At 42.7% G+C, this 16,312-nt stretch overlaps 1 protein-coding gene across 4 annotated transcripts in view; it reads right to left on the bottom strand.

The window, feature by feature from the left end:
- Positions 1 to 16,312, bottom strand: part of dynlt5 (dynein light chain Tctex-type family member 5) — a 43,240-nt gene that overhangs the window by 25,503 nt on the left and 1,425 nt on the right. For 2 of the 4 annotated variants that reach the window (XM_069938369.1, XM_069938373.1), the window contains exon 2: positions 3,895 to 4,019. In XM_069938369.1, coding sequence (XP_069794470.1) covers positions 3,895 to 4,007 — 113 coding nt within the window. In that variant the 5' untranslated portion in view covers positions 4,008 to 4,019. Of the gene's footprint in view, positions 1 to 3,894; positions 4,020 to 14,366; positions 14,579 to 16,312 lie in introns of those variants that run through there. The other 2 variants (XM_069938371.1, XM_069938370.1) reach the window with 2 other exon arrangements.

The following is a 16,312-nucleotide window of genomic DNA, read 5'->3' as shown; positions in this document are numbered from 1 at the left end:
ACATGGAAACTTTTCAGACTTCAGGAGTCTAACTGGGCAGCTTCAGAGGTGACTATTTTCTGCTAACACCTCTCCCAAAATCCATGGTGTGTCCAAAACTGATATGGTGTGGTTTGATTCAGCATTTAGCTTCTGCTCAACAGCTTCGATAAATGGTCCTGGCAATACTCAATTATTGCAGCCATATGTATCATTATGGCCCACTTCAGAGGGTGGGTCAGATCAGAGGCAAAGATAAGCCCCTCAACAAAGACCCTATCTCCAGAGACCTGTCCAAGATATCACATCTTGCCTGGGTCTCTTGACAGAATCCATATGTCCATGCTTTCTGGACACCAGGAGAAATTGGTAGATGAAAGGTATAACAATCTGATGGCCTTCAGGCCACCCCACCATCACCTCCACACTCTGAACTGTGCTGGCTGACAGTCTCCGAGTCACAAGCATCGAACCCTTGCTTCTTCACTCTGCTCTTTGGAGTTAGCTCTTTGCACGATTGCAACCTTTCTCTGCTCACAAAGGAGGTGAGGAAATTAGGTGGGCATAGATCAGGAACATGGTTTTGCTCCTGCAGGAAAGAGAAATGCTCCATTGAATTGTGCACTTTCAGGCAGGAGCATTATCTCTCGGTTGGTGCAAAACAGCGAGTGGACTCCTGGAGAGCCATAGCCTATCCCTGGACATCACACTGGTGCCCAACAACAGCAGCAATAGCTAATGAAGAGAACAGCATCCTGTTTGAGAAGGAGAAGTAGAGGAGAAGTGACTTTGGCTGTTGACCAGTAGGGCGACTAAGGCTGAAGAACACACAGGTAGCAGCTGTTGGTGACTCGAGTTGAGGAATCCACATAGGCTGCGGGTGACTGCGGTCAAGGGACTCACACCAGGCTGGAGCCTGCTGGAGACTGGCTCAAGACTAGCGGAAGTGGTACCAGGTATCAGAACTGTGATATGAGGGTGCTAGAGGCTTCCAGATAATGTCAGAACTGTGGATCTGGAACTCGGGTTGCTAATAGTTTGACTGAAGGCAATGTGTCTGAACAAGTGCTGGAGTCGAAGCCATGGACATTCAGGCTCTGGGAGGGACTCTCTTTTGCTTCTGGCCGTAAGTAGTGCTGGGTAATTTTAAAAAAAATTAGACATACAGAATATTAACAGGCCATTTTGGCCCATGAGTCCATGCCGCCCAATCTGCTGATAGCGAATCTTTGTCTGCCTTATGGTAGACTAAACTAAATTTTGTGACATATCACATTTTCTATTTTATTACATGTCAATAAAATAATCTTGAATCTTGATGATTACCATCTCAGTGCTCAATGAAGACAGTAAATTGCTGACAAGTACTATCTCCATGTTCTATGGAAACATTAAGCCACCTCCCTGTGAGTGCTTTAGAAGAGATTCAAGCAGGGACTAATTCACAAGAATGTTACCAGGTCTGATAGGCTTGAATAAGAAGGAGGGGCTTGATATTGGGACTTTTCTCCCTGAAGCAATTTACCAATTCAGCTGGCAGCTCATTTAACACCTCCATCACTCTCTGCATGAAGAAGTTCCCCAAATCTTCCCTTAAACCTTTTCCCTTTCACCCTTAACTCATGTCCACTAGTTTCTATCTCACCTAACTTCAGTGGAAAAAAGCCTGCTTGGATTTACTCCATCTATACCCATCATAATTTTACATACCTCTATTAAAACTTCCCTCATTCTTCTGCACTCCAGGGAATAAAGTCCTAATCTGTTTAACCTTTCTCTGTGACTTAGATCTTCAAGTCCAGGCAACATGCTTGTAAATCCAGGCAAAATACTTGTAAATTTCTTACCATCCTTTTGCTTTCAATATACATAAAGAATTTTTCCTTCACCTTGTCTGCCAAAGCAAACTCATGTCTTTCTTTAGCCCTTCTGATTTATTTCTTAAGATTTTTCTTGCATTTTATACTCCTCGTACCTCATTTGCTCCTTGTTGCCTCTCCCTGCAAAACACCTCTCTCTTAACCAAATCTCCAATATCCATCAAAAACCAAGGTTTCCTATGTCTGTTAACTTTCCCTTTAATCCTGACTCGAGATGGCAGAGGCCGACAGTATCAAATCCACGCTGCTGAAGATCCAACTGCTCTGGGTAGGTCACGTCTCCAGAATGGAGGACCATCGCCTTCCCAAGATCGTGTTATATGGTGAGCTCTCCACTGGCCACTGAGACAGAGGTGCACCAAAGAAGAGGTACAAGGACTGCCTAAAGGAAATCTCTTGGAGCCTGCCACATTGACCACCGCCAGTGGGCTGATATTGCCTCAAACCGTGCATCTTGGTGCCTCACAGTTCGGCGGGCAGCAACCTCCTTTGAAGAAGACCGCAGAGCCCATCTCACTGACAAAAGACAAAGGAGGAAAAACCCAATACCCAACCCCAACCAACCAATTTTCCCTTGCAACCGCTGCAACCGTGTCTGTCTGTCCCACATCGGACTTGTCAGCCACAAACGAGCCTGCAGCTGACGTGGACATTACCCCTCCATAAATCTTCGTCTGCGAAGCCAAGCCAAAGAATCCTGATATATACAATCAAGTACCCCTTAACTGAAGATATGAAAACTGAAAAAAGCCAAACTCTGTTATTATTTAGCGCTGACACCTGACTTGCCCTTGTGGGGCTCTGACACTCTGTTGGCACCAGTTTTATTGCAATAACAGTAAAAAAAAATGAAATCTTTGCTTCTGGCCGGGAAGATTCCAAATGGAGCTGGGTCCAAGTCTTCAGCATCGGCTGCAGCCGGAGTCAGCAACGGCGACTCCATTTTCAACATTGGGTGCGGTGCCGTCCACATCAAAGAAGTCACCTCAGGTTCCTGGGCAGGAGTGGGGAATGGCAGTGGTGGGGAGGTGTCGGGACTGGCAGTGGCAGCGGGGAAGTGTCAGGGACCAGCAGCAGTGGTGGGGAGCTGTCAGGGTCCATTGGCAGCGACCCTAGGGAGGTGTTGGAACTGGCAGTGGGGAGGTGTCAGGACTGGCGGCAGTGGGAAGGTGGTGGTCAGGAAGGTGGTCTTTTTTGTAAGCAGAGATTTTTTTTTCTGTAAGTATTAAACATTATTTCATGTGAATTTTCCACTTGTGGCATCATGTCACACTCAAAAAGCCTGCTGTTGTTTGTTGTTTCTGTTTACCACTGATGCAGGTTTTCTTCTGATGCGACTGTGCTGCTTAGTTCCATTGTTCCAAAATCTGAAAAACCCAAAAACTGAAAGGTCCCAAGCATTTTGGATAAGGGATACTCAACCTGTATTGATTATCATTCTTTTTCTCAATAATAATTCAAGATAAAAGTTTTAATAAAATCATCCAATTTCAATTTCTCTTCACATTATCCTTCCACAATGTGAAATTGAAGTTGCTTTTTCCACCATTTCTGGGCTCCAACTCACCACTTGTCACATTCCCACACTCCAAATATGAAAAAGTTACAGGAATGTTTGTCTATTTGATTAATTTAAACTAAAACATTTTCAAAGATACCAATAGACATCATTTAAAAAAATCCTCTCACTTGGGTTTGCCAGAGACAGGATCATCAGAGATTGGTTTGAACTATGGGAATTTACTACACCTTTCAAGAGAATTTTCAAAGAATATATGAAAACATTAATTATTTAGCTTAAATAGAAATCACAAGTATACTTTTGCACAAGATTAATACAATTAGAATTTTTTAAAAAGCCTGCCATGTTTGACCAACCGTGACTGTATGAGTAGAGTTATATCAAAAAGTTGAAGGAACATTATTTGCTCAGTTTGTGAATCAATATATCTTGAAATAAACATGGAGAAAAGAGAAAAAAACAACAGAGAAGGGATCTAGTCAGCCACGCACACAATGCAAAGATCAGACTTACTTCTTTTGTTTCTCTACGTTCTCCCTTGCTATCAGGCCATGGCTGCTCAGTGATGACAAGCTACCTCGCCTTTTCAATAAACGAGCTGCCTTGTCTTTAGCCATGTCAGACATGATGCTGTTCCCCTGCAAACACAAAATGTACACTTGGATATCTAAAGTATTCATTAGGTTAAGCCACACGAGGAATTCAAACATTCTATGGGGATGGGACTGAGCACAATTAAACAGTTTAAAATAACAGAAACCCACTCCTTTTGGAAAACAATAGGCATACAGTTGGCAAATGGAGTATTCAACTCAGAGGTAAATGGATCATGGCAGAATTATTATTTAACTTGTCTTGGTCCACACAAGAAGAATGGGGAAAATAAATAAATAAAAGAAATGTGCTATCAAGTGATGATTTTCCATTATATTTGTTTCAAGGCTTCAGGTGTTGTCACATGTAACAACAAAACATGATTAAACCGAACTTGTGAACCTTAGGATAATGGTTTCATTAATCAGCCTTTAAAAACATCTGCTACCAGCTCTTAATGTAGCCACCAAACCAAGATTAAAATAGTTATGGTTTCACTGAAATATGCTACTGAGAAAACAAAACAATTAAGAAAAAAGTGGGCATGTTTATTTGAGGGACAAGCTGACTATATGAGATTGCTATGATATCTGAGGTTGAAATTTTTTAAAATCATTGGAAATAACAACAGAAAATGGGATTATGAAGGCAGCATTTGTGGAAATGGATTTTTGTCATCTCATATTCATCTCATCTCATATTCTCCTCTAATGTGATAGTTTTCACAATTGTGCACATTCTCGAAGGGGCCATTTTATGCCATTCAGGCAGAAGCCTGAACTAATATTCCACCCTGAAACTGCTGAGTTTAACTAACTCTGCACCTGTGGTGCAAGTAAACCCATGTTCTGCAGTTTACCTGATATATGAAAAGCAAAATCTCTCTAAATACTCTTGCAATGTCCAGCAAAGCTCAAGTCTTCTTGTTGATTAGAGGGAAACAACTTTGAGCTAATGTCGCTTAATAAACCACCATTCTGTGTCTAATAATCTGTTGAGTTACTTAGCTAATAAACAAAAATGAAACAATGATATTTCATCTATAATATTAGTTGAGTGCAGCAAATATTTGTTCTCCAAATCATGAAATTAAGAATTTTTATGTGGAAAGATATTTTGATATGCCCACCACACCAGCAGCACACAGTAGACTTGCTACTTGAGAAAATAAATGATCTGACAAGCAAGTTAATTTTTCCTTTCATGAAGATAGCTGTGAATATTTATTATCTTTTTTTTTATTCATTGTCTCCTTTTAATTGAAATTATGTATTTTTTTGTTCAGCTGTAGCAAGGAAGCATTTTAGAGTATATGTATATTGTACAATATATATGACAATAAGCTCATAATTGGGCACACAAAACTCAAAACGGTCAACCAGTTTACCTATCTCGGCTGCACCATTTCATCAGATGCAAGGATTGACAATGAGATAGACAACAGACTCGCCAAGGCAAATAGCGCCTTTGGAAGACTACACAAAAGAGTCTGGAAAAACAACCAACTGAAAAACCTCACAAAGATAAGCGTATACAGAGCCGTTGTCATACCCACACTCCTGTTCGGCTCCGAATCATGGGTCCTCTACCGGCACCACCTACGGCTCCTAGAACGCTTCCACCAGCGTTGTCTCCGCTCCATCCTCAACATCCATTGGAGCGCTTTCATCCCTAACGTCGAAGTACTCGAGATGGCAGAGGTCAACAGCATCGAGTCCACGCTGCTGAAGATCCAGCTGCGCTGGATGGGTCACGTCTCCAGAATGGAGGACCATCGCCTTTCCAAGATCGTGTTATATGGCGAGCTCTCCACTGGCCACCGTGACAGAGGTGCACCAAAGAAAAGGTACAAGGACTGCCTAAAGAAATCTCTTGGTGCCTGCCACATTGACCACCGCCAGTGGGCTGATAACGCCTCAAACCGTGCATCTTGGCGCCTCACAGTTTGGCGGGCAGCAACCTCCTTTGAAGAAGACCGCAGAGCCCACCTCACTGACAAAAGGCAAAGGAGGAAAAACCCAACACCCAACCCCAACCAACCAATTTTCCCCTGCAACCGCTGCAACCGTGTCTGCCTGTCCCGCATCGGACTTGTCAGCCACAAACGAGCCTGCAGCTGACATGGACTTTTTACCCCCTCCATAAATCTTCGTCCGCGAAGCCAAGCCAAAGAAAGAAACTGAGGAAAGATGCCAGTTCTGTGGTATTGTTACTTTTGGTGGAGCAAATACAATTCACAATCTTCATGTGGGTAAAAGATGAAGTGTTTTACAACAGATGCGGAGCCAGGAAGCTATAGAGCATACAACATGGAAACAGGCACTTCGGCCCAATTCATCCATGCTGACTAAGTTGTCTATATGAGCTAGTGCCACTTGCCTGCCCTTGGTCCGTATCCCTTTAACCCTTTCCTATCCATGAACCTGTTCAAACGTCTTTTAAATGTCTTAATCATACCTACCTATACCACTTCTTCTGTGGGTTATTCCATAGATGCACCACCCTCAGTGAAAGAAATGTCCCTCAGTTCCCTTAGAAATCAAATGACAGGCCACCCCCCCCCCCCCATCTCCTTATCTTAAACCCATCCTTTAGAATTAAACTCTTGTTCCCTGGTGATATAACAATTTACTTTACCTATGTCCCTGGTATGATTTTGTATACCTCTACTAGCTCAGCCTCCTACACCCCATGGTTAAAGGTCCCAGCCTATCCAGCCTCCCCTTATAACTGAAGAACCCCCAGTCCTAGTATCTTCCTCATGAAGCTTTTTTGCTCCCAGTTTAATGCAATCTTTCCTATAGCAACTTTTTAAATGTTACTTTATCTACTTTTCTGATGCCACAGGAGACTGAAGTTACTGATAAAATTTTAGGTTTAAAACCCTTTTCAGAAGAGTTTTTAATAGCAACAACTTATGACTTAACCCTGAAAATGTGTCCAGTGATTTATGATAAAATTAAGAATGAATGGGAAAGAAAAATTCAGATACTTTAACTTGTAGAGACATGGGAGAAAATTCTCAAATTAGTTAACTCTTCTTCAATGTGTGCTCGACACCCTTTGATACTGTTTAAGGTGGTTCATAGGCCCAAATGTTCAAGGACAAGTTAGCTTGTTTTTACTCCTATATAAACCCTCTCTGTGACAGATGTCATTCTGAGGTGGCTTTCCTGACAAGTTTTATTCCTGCCCTTCCTTGAAAAAATATTGGAAAGATATTTTTGATAATATTTTATCAGTTTTGCTCATTGACCTACAACCTCATCCTATTACCTGCACTTTTTGGACCATCAGTTTTGGACCCTGGCCACTTATCTGCTTCAGCTGGTCATGTGATTGTATTTGTTACTTTAATAGCCAGGAGATCTATTCTACTCAAATGGAAAGACCCTAAACCACTTACTACATTTCAAAGGTTTTCTCAAACTATAGCAAGTTTGCATTTAGAAAAAATTAGAAGTGGTACTGTTGACCCTTTGGTTAAATTTGAGAAACATGGAGGCCATTTATTCAGCATTTTCATATGATGCAAATTGATCCTTTCCAAATCTTTTTTTAAAATATTTTATTAACAATTTTTCAAACATGTATGATCAAATTCAACATATATGTTTAAATTCAACATATTAATATAAAGTAGAAACAAATAGCAATCTAAAACTACATACCATATAACCATATACAGCACAGAACAAGCCAGTTTGGCCCTACTAGTCCATGCCGGAACAAATCCCCACTGTGATATAGAGAATTTAGGTTAAAAAGACTTAAGTTAAAATGTGATGATTAATCATAAACAGGGAAGCCAGAATGGACAGAGAGTTTACTAGCAGTCAAGGACAGAAGGAGCTGCTGAATATGTTTTTTTAAACCTATCTTTTCATGGTCATAGTGAGAGACATGCAGGAGACAAAGGATTGATAAGAAGTGTGAGAAACAGAATTCAGTGAATGTGGAGTTCACAGCGTACGTAACGAACGTGATAATTAATAATGCAGTTATACTTAGAATGTTTTTGTAATACTAACCAATTAAAACAGTATTAATAAGAAGGGGAAGGGCAAATAATAAAGGTATAAAAATCAATGCACTGTATGTATCGGGGCTTAACTGGTGAGAAACCAGTTGAGTCCAACTCTGCAGACTTGTAAATAAAGCTTGTCGTGTCATCAGTTTTAAAGAGACTCATGTGTGAGAAGTTTTATTTCTGACAAATGGGGACTCGTCCGGGATCTACACTCCGGCCGTGAGGGGAGGCGAGAAGAGGGACATCGGAGGCGGTGCACCCCGCTGAGTTCAGCGGCTCCTAGTCCCTTGCTCGTCGCTTCGGGCGGCTTGAGCGAGTGGTATCCGGACAGGGTGACACGACAAGACGGAGAGGAGAAGGGTGACGGTTCAATCCCCGGGAAGACACCGGTAAGTGACGACTTACGATTGTGGTGTGGGGATTGGGTAACAGGTGTAACGGGATACACCTGTTTGGATAAAAACCTAACGGAATAGATTAAGTATAGATCTTTTGTCGTTGTGTGAGAACCCTGTCGCGGGACTCTAGGATAGACCCCAGGGAAACCTCGGCGGTAACCGAAGGAGGGACAGCACCTCCGACGAAGTGCCGAGAAGAGAGGGGTCAACCCCAGGAAAACCTCAGCGGTAACCGAAGGAGGGACAGCACCTCCGACGAGGCGTCTGAGAGGAAGGGAGTAGGGTCCAGAGCGAGAGGGTCCTCAGCAACGATAAACAGATCTAGGTGGGAAAATGGGAGGATCAAAATCTAAGGGCTCGTCTGAAAATTCAGGACAATTCCTGGGAGTACCCCTTGACAGCCCTTTGGGGAGAATGTTTGAAAATTGGGATAGTAAAAGATATCGGGACAAAAACAAGAAAAAGATGGTCCAATATTGTCTCCTTTGGTCAAAACAACCTATTAAAGGTTCCTCGGTTTGGTGGCCGAAATTTGGATCTGATGAGGATTGGGTTAGACAAGCATTAAACATATATGTAAATTCGAGACCAAAGGTGAATCAAGAAGAGTCAGCATATGCATTTTGTTGGGTTCCCTGGCCAGGATCCTTAACAGAATGTTTTAAATTGAGAGTGGCAGGAGAAAAGAAATGGGAACCTCTGGACAACCTTCCCCCTCCTTATATTCCCCCGGTGCCTACTGCGCCCGAGGAAAGCTTATTACCGGAGGGGAAAGGTGATGAATCTGATTGCCCCGAAGGGGGCCGGGATAAAAAGGATGAATTAAGGGAGTCGGACCCTAAACTTCCACCGGTAAACCGACCCTGGACAAGATCCCAGACTGGTCCAGGACCATCAAAGTTTTCAATAAACCTAAATCCCCTGAGAGAAGTTCCTATGGGAGGACCGGGAGGGGGAACGGGATATGTGAATGTTCCCCTAACTAGTACAGAGGTGCGGGGATTTAAGAAAGAAATGAAAAAGTTATTGGAAGATCCTATAGGACTGGCTGAACAGCTTGACCAATTCTTGGGACCAAACACATATACGTGGGAAGAGATGCAGGCAATAATGGGAACATTATTTTCACCCCAGGAGAGGCAGATGATTCGACGGGCTGCCCTCCTCATGTGGGAATATGAACAACCTGGGGACCCTAGACCCCATGAACAAAAATATCCCTTAAATGAACCCAGGTGGGACAAACGAACACCCGAGGGATTGGCAAGTATGAGACAATATAGAGAGTGGACAATTAAAGGGATACGGGAGGCTGTGCCAAAGGGTCACAATTTTACCAAGGCATTTGGGAACCACCAGGGGAAAGACGAGTCCCCTACTGATTTTTTGGAGAGGGTGAGAAAGAATGTCCAACAGTATGCTGGTGTGGACCCTAGTACACCAATGGGTGAACAGCTTATTCGAATTGAATTTGTTTCCAAATCATGGCAAGACATTAGAAAGAAACTAGAAAAGGAGGAGGACTGGAGTGAAAAACCCCTAAGTGAACTGTTAAAAAAGGCACAAAAAGTATATGTGCAGAGAGAAGAAGAAGATCAAAAGAAGGCGACAAAGGTTATGGTACAGACTATCCGACAGATGAATGCTGAATCCAGAGGGGAAAGAAAACCACCCAGTGGTGCCTAATCCCTATACTATTATGAGTCGGATTCCCCCAGACCATGAGTGGTTTAGTGTTATCGACTTGAAGGATGCCTTCTGGACTTGTCCGTTAGAAGAGGAAAGTAGAGATATGTTTGCGTTTGAATGGGAAAATCCATGGACAGGTAGACGGAGACAGTTTCGGTGGACTGTATTGCCCCAAGGGTTCACTGAATCTCCAAACCTGTTTGGACAAATGCTAGAACAAATCCTGATGGACTATCCACAATCTGATGATTCCCAACTAATGCAGTATGTGGATGATTTACTATTATCAGGACCCAAGGAACAAGAAATGAGGAGAGAGACCATTAGACTCTTGAATTATCTGGGGAAAAAGGGTCTACGAGTGTCCAGAAACAAGTTACAGTTTGTTGAGAAAACTGTGATATATCTGGGACACCAGATAAGTAAAGGACAGAAACGAATTACCCCTGAACGAATTGCGGGAATCACTAGAATGCCTTTACCCCGTAATAAGAAGGAAATAAGACAATTCCTGGGACTCTTAGGATACTGTAGGTTATGGATAGAGGACTACTCAGCTTTGGTGAAGTTTATGTATGATAAACTGACAAATGAAAATGACTATCCATTGAAATGGACCCAGGAGGAGGAGGGATGGTTCGAGGACTTGAAACATCGCCTAACACGAGCCCCAGTGCTCACTCTGCCCTCTTTAAAACAGCCCTTCCAGCTATTTGTCACTCATAACCAAGGAACAGCTGTGGGAGTTTTAACACAGGAAAAAGGTGGTCAGCGACACCCAGTGGCTTTCCTTTCCAAAATGATGGACCCAGTGTCTCGCGGATGGCCGACGTGTATCCAGGGAGTAGCGGCTGCTGCTCTGTTGGTAGAGGAAGCACGTAAACTTACTTTTGGAGGAAAGATGACTGTGTACACCTCCCATTCTGTGAGTGTTTTATTAACACAAACTGCCCATCGATGGCTGACTGATTCTCGTATATTAAAGTATGAAACCATTTTAATGGTTGGAGAAGATTTACAGTTTGCAAAAATTAATAGCTGCAACCCAGCTCAGTTTTTATACGGCAGTGAAACAGAGAAAGAGGTGGAGCATGACTGTGTCGAGTTGACAGATCTTCAGACCAAGACCCGAGAAGACCTTTGCGATACTCCGCTGGGAGAAGGATATGAATTCTACATTGACGGCTCCGCCAGATGTGTTGACGGAATGAGAAGAAATGGGTATGCTATAATAGAAGGAAATACTTGGAAAGTAGTAGAATCCACGAGACTACCCGGAAGCTGGTCAGCACAATCCTGTGAACTATATGCCTTGCAGAGAGCCCTCAGAATACTGGCAAAGAAAATTGGAACGATTTACACAGATTCCAAATACGCATACGGAGTAGTGCATACCTTTGGTAAGATCTGGAAGGAGCGTGGTCTAATTACATCAAGAGGAAAGGAATTGGCACACGAACAGATGATTATTCTGACTTTAGAAGCCTTAACATTACCCCAAGAAATAGCAGTGGTCTACATACCAAGCCATCAAAGGGGAGATAACCCGACAGCAATTGGAAACAGACTGGCTGATGAAGAAGCCAAAAGAGCAGCCATGCAACAAGAAGTCCGTTTGCTGACTTTAATCCCAATAAGGCAAGGCATAAAGACAGCTCCCATTTTCACTGCTAAGGAAGAAAAGAACATGGATCAGCTGGGCGCAAGCCAATTACCTGATGGAACATGGAAAACACCAGATGGAAGAACTGTTCTAAATAAAGAAATAACTCGCAACATTTTAAAACACCTGCATCAACAGAGCCACTGGGGCACTCAAGCCTTATGTGACACAGTGCTTCGAGAATATGTGTGTAAGGGAATCTACACCTTGGCCCAACAAGAGGTGCAAAATTGTTACCTATGCACAAAAATTAATAAGAAGATAATGAGGACAGGGACCATGGGAGGTCAACCATTAGCCATACGCCCTTTTCAACGTATCCAGATCGACTTCACAGGGTTACCTCAAGTTCAAAGATGGAAATATCTGTTGGTGATAATAGATCACTTTACCCGATGGGTAGAAGCCTTCCCAACAATAAATACTACAGCCTCTACAGTAACTCGCCTCCTCCTAGAGCAGATAATCCCCAGATATGGTATAATGGATTCTATAGACTCAGACAGGGGTCCACATTTTTCTTCAAAAATCCAGCAATTGATTTGTGATGCATTACAGGTCTCTTGGAAATTACATACCCTTTGGCATCCACAAAGCTCAGGTAAGGTCGAACGTATGAATGGAACACTAAAAATCCAATTGACAAAGTTAATGGTGGAAACTAAAATGCCTTGGATAAAGTGTCTGCCCCTAGCCTTATTGAGAATTCGTACTGCCCCACGAAAAGATGTAGGGCTGTCCCCTTATGAAATGATGAAATATTCGAACAAGTATGGGAGCCTTACATTAAATACAATAGCGAAAACCTACCGGGAACAAACATTACCTAAGTTGATGGAAGGAGAAGAAAAGAAAAGAATGGACTCAGTAGAATTTCTGGTGTATTTTTGTTGAATGACAACATTGTCTAACTGAATTAATGCAACCTAGATTGTATACCTAAAATGGATGAGAGGGGGGGGGGTGGGGGGGTGGCTTGGGAGGAGGGAGGGGGGAGGGAGAAAATGTCACTGTAAATGTGTGGAAAAGAAAAAGTGTATATCATGGCTATTGTGATTTATGGTGTGAAAAATAAAAAATTTAAAAAAAAACAAAAAAAAAAAAACAAGCAGAGTAACTCCTCCCCATTTTTTACCCCCTGTTCTATCACATCTAAAACATGTGTATTCTGGAATATTTAGTTGCCAGTCCTGTCCCTCCTGTAACCAGGTCTCACTAATTGCCACAACATCATGATTCCAAGTGCCAATCCATGCTCTAAGCTCATCTATCTTGTTCATTATGCTTCTTGCATTAAAGTACATGCATTTCAGAGAATGACCTTCACATATATTCTCTTTTCTACCTTTTACCTTAACCTCCATCCTTCCTTTGTTATCTTTATCATTCTTAACTAGGTGGCCATGCACCCTAGACACTGCTCGCAAACTCTGCTCCCCACCCCCCTGCCAAACTAGTTTAAACCCTCCTCCACAGCTCTAGCAAATCTGCTTGCCAGGATATCGGTCCCCCTCCAGTTCAAGTGCAGTCCGACCTTCCCCAGAAGAGAACCCAATGATCCAAAAATCTTATCCCCTGCCCCCTGCACCAGCTCTTTAGCCATGCATTCATCCTCCACATCCTCCTATTACGACCCTCTCTAGCACGTGGCACCGGCAGCAATCCAGAGATTACTCCCTTAGAGGTCCTGTTTTTTAACTTGCTGCCTAATTCTACGTATTCCTGTTTCAGGACCTCATCCCCACTTCTAACTAAGTCATTGGTCCCCACATGCACCACAACTTCTGGCTGCTCACCTTCCCCTTGTGTGATATATATCCCCATCCAAAAACACCCTTCCTCTAAATCCAACCCATCCTCAGAATAATCAATGTAAAAATGAAATAAATATAAATATAAAAAGAAAGTCTTTCAGGATTGCACGGAGGAATATCTTCCAACATACCTACTTTATCAGAATAATTTAATGCGTTCCAGAGGAGATTTATCAAGGGTTTAGAGCAGAGGTGTCAAACTCAAATTCACGGAGGGCCAAAATTAAAAACTTGGACTAAGTCGAGGGCTGAACTAAATATTTATTGAAAATTTTCAACAACATCTGCATGTTTTCTCTTCTTTCAACATATGTAATGTTAAACTTTAGGATATAACTTTAGGAGGATAATGTTACAGGTCAGGAGTAGGTAGCTCAAGTTTGGTCCCTGTGGAGATGTAGTCAGCATTCACATGCTGTGTCCATTTTGGCCTGCATCAGGACTCAGCATTTCCTGCTCACTCCTCAGGCTCTAGGCCTCTATTCACCCTCGACCCACCATCCCTCTACCTGACCAGTCCTTTACCCAACCTCTACTCACCCCTCACGCCACTCGCTCTGCCTCTACCCACCCATCCTATACACGCCCCCCTACTGCCTCTCTCCTCAACCTGTTCCTCCCTCTACCCGTCTCTCACCCTCTAATCACCCCTCCCCTACTCGCCCTGCCCCTCCCCTTTTACCTCTTCCCTATCCACCCCTCCTTCTACTCATCCCTCCCTCTAACTGCCCCTCGCACCACCATAACTTCCCTTGCCCATTACTCCTCACCTACACCCTCTGCCCACCCCTGCTTACCCACCCACTCAGGCCCAGCGCGCTGCCGATCAGCCTTTGCGGAACAGCGGGGGCTGTGCGCAGCCTGCCATGTCCGTCACGCCGACAGGAAATCACAGGCGCTCGCCAATCCACCGCACCGCTCGACAGGTGGGAGAAGTGACTGGTTGTGCGGGGAGCCTTCCAACTGGCTTGCCGGCTGATGACATCGACAGACTTCTCGTGTTACAATTTTGTTTTCCCCGTTCTCAAAGTTTGTACGGTCAACCTGCAACACTCTTGCTCCCTCCGCGTCCCGTGGATCTGATGCCCGGGTGTTGTTAGGATTCCCAGCAGAAGGTTTGTGGAACTTTACCATTCTGGATTCCTTTTTGAGAATATTCTGGCCATCTTTTAAGGGGGGTGGTTTTAGGGGGGAGGGGATAGTTAGGGGGTGGGGAAGGATGTGCAATGAAGGGGGAGGATGGTGGGGGTGACATTACCAAAAAACAGCATCGGCTCTCGCTGCAGGGCGGGCCACCTCTGATACATTTTTGAAATTATCTTGCGGGCCAAATATAATTATATCGCGGGCCAAATTTGGCCTGCGGGCCAGAGTTTGACATGTGTGGTTTAGAGGTACAGGAAGCCCAATATTATAAATTTAAATCTAATAATTGAGTATACAGCTGCCAAATTTGTAGAAACACAGCATGTTTATTTCTTAAATTATATGTAATTTTTTTCTAAAGGGAAACAACTATGAATTTCTACATTCCATCGAGCCATACTCAAATCCATATCTGATTTCCAAGTAACTTAAATACATTTTCTTGCCACTTCTAATGCAATTTTTACAAACTCTAATTGGTATATTGATAATTTTAATTTAAGTCTTGTTCCTTCAACATTCCTTAATAAAATAAATCTGGATTTTGCTGAAATATGACACCTGTCACTTGTTCCAAAAAGTTTGTTAATTCCAACCAAAAAGGTCTTGCCTTGAAACAAGAGCAAGTTGAATGTAAAAAAAGTTCCTATTTCTTCACCACATCTAAAACATTGATTTGATAAGTCTGATTTAAACCTATTCAATTTTTGTTGTGTGAAATATAGCTGATGTAGGAAATTATATTGAACTAGTCTCTATCTTACATTAATAATATTAGTCATATAATCTCTACAAAGGTCCACCCATCCTCAGTCATCAAATGTAACATTTAAATCCAATTCTCACTTCTATCTAGGCTTGAGGACTCCACGTTTAGGAGTGTAATAAAAAATATACTGCAGAAGTAAATTTCTTAACAATTCTTTTTCATCATGTACTGCCAAGCTATTTCTGTGTCTAAAAGACTAGCTCTCCCTGGATTCCAGTGTGATCTACAGTTCCAGACCAACTTATCATGTGGTAATATTGTCAAAAGTCTTGCTAAAGTTCATCAATCCTGGTCACCTCCAAAAATCTCAATCAAATTTGGAACATAGAATATTACTGCACAGGGCTGTCAACCCTCAATGTGGTGTCCACCCCATGTAAACCTCCTCAATCAATCTATCCCTTCCCTTCCTCACAGTTCATAACCCAATATTTTTCTCACATCCATGTGCCTATCAAGAGTCTTTTAAATGCCCCTATTTTAACAGCCTCAAGCACTATTGGTAGGTTCCCACCACTTTGGATGGACACATGGAGAGGCTTAGAAGGATTCAGATCAAATGACAGTAAATAGGACTCGCCCAGAATCCAGCATGGATGAATTAGGCTGAAGGGCCTGTTCTATGCTGTGACTCAATGACTCAATCCTTGTGTCTGAGAATGTGGCAATGTTGAATTTCACTGCTGTAGGATAGCTCTCAGTCTTTCTCTCTGTCCCAAAGGATTGAGTTCTTACCAAAGAGAGAAAATGTTGAAATAATTCCAAATTAAACTGCCTTCATGATAATAGAAGCTGCAACATTATCTTAAAAGGTGGTGAGATCTTAAC

This window comes from Narcine bancroftii, chromosome 5, assembly GCF_036971445.1.
Source record: "Narcine bancroftii isolate sNarBan1 chromosome 5, sNarBan1.hap1, whole genome shotgun sequence".
Lineage (NCBI taxonomy): Eukaryota > Metazoa > Chordata > Chondrichthyes > Torpediniformes > Narcinidae > Narcine > Narcine bancroftii.
Note: the sequence above shows the minus strand (reverse complement) of the source record. Positions and strands in the feature narration are given on the sequence as shown.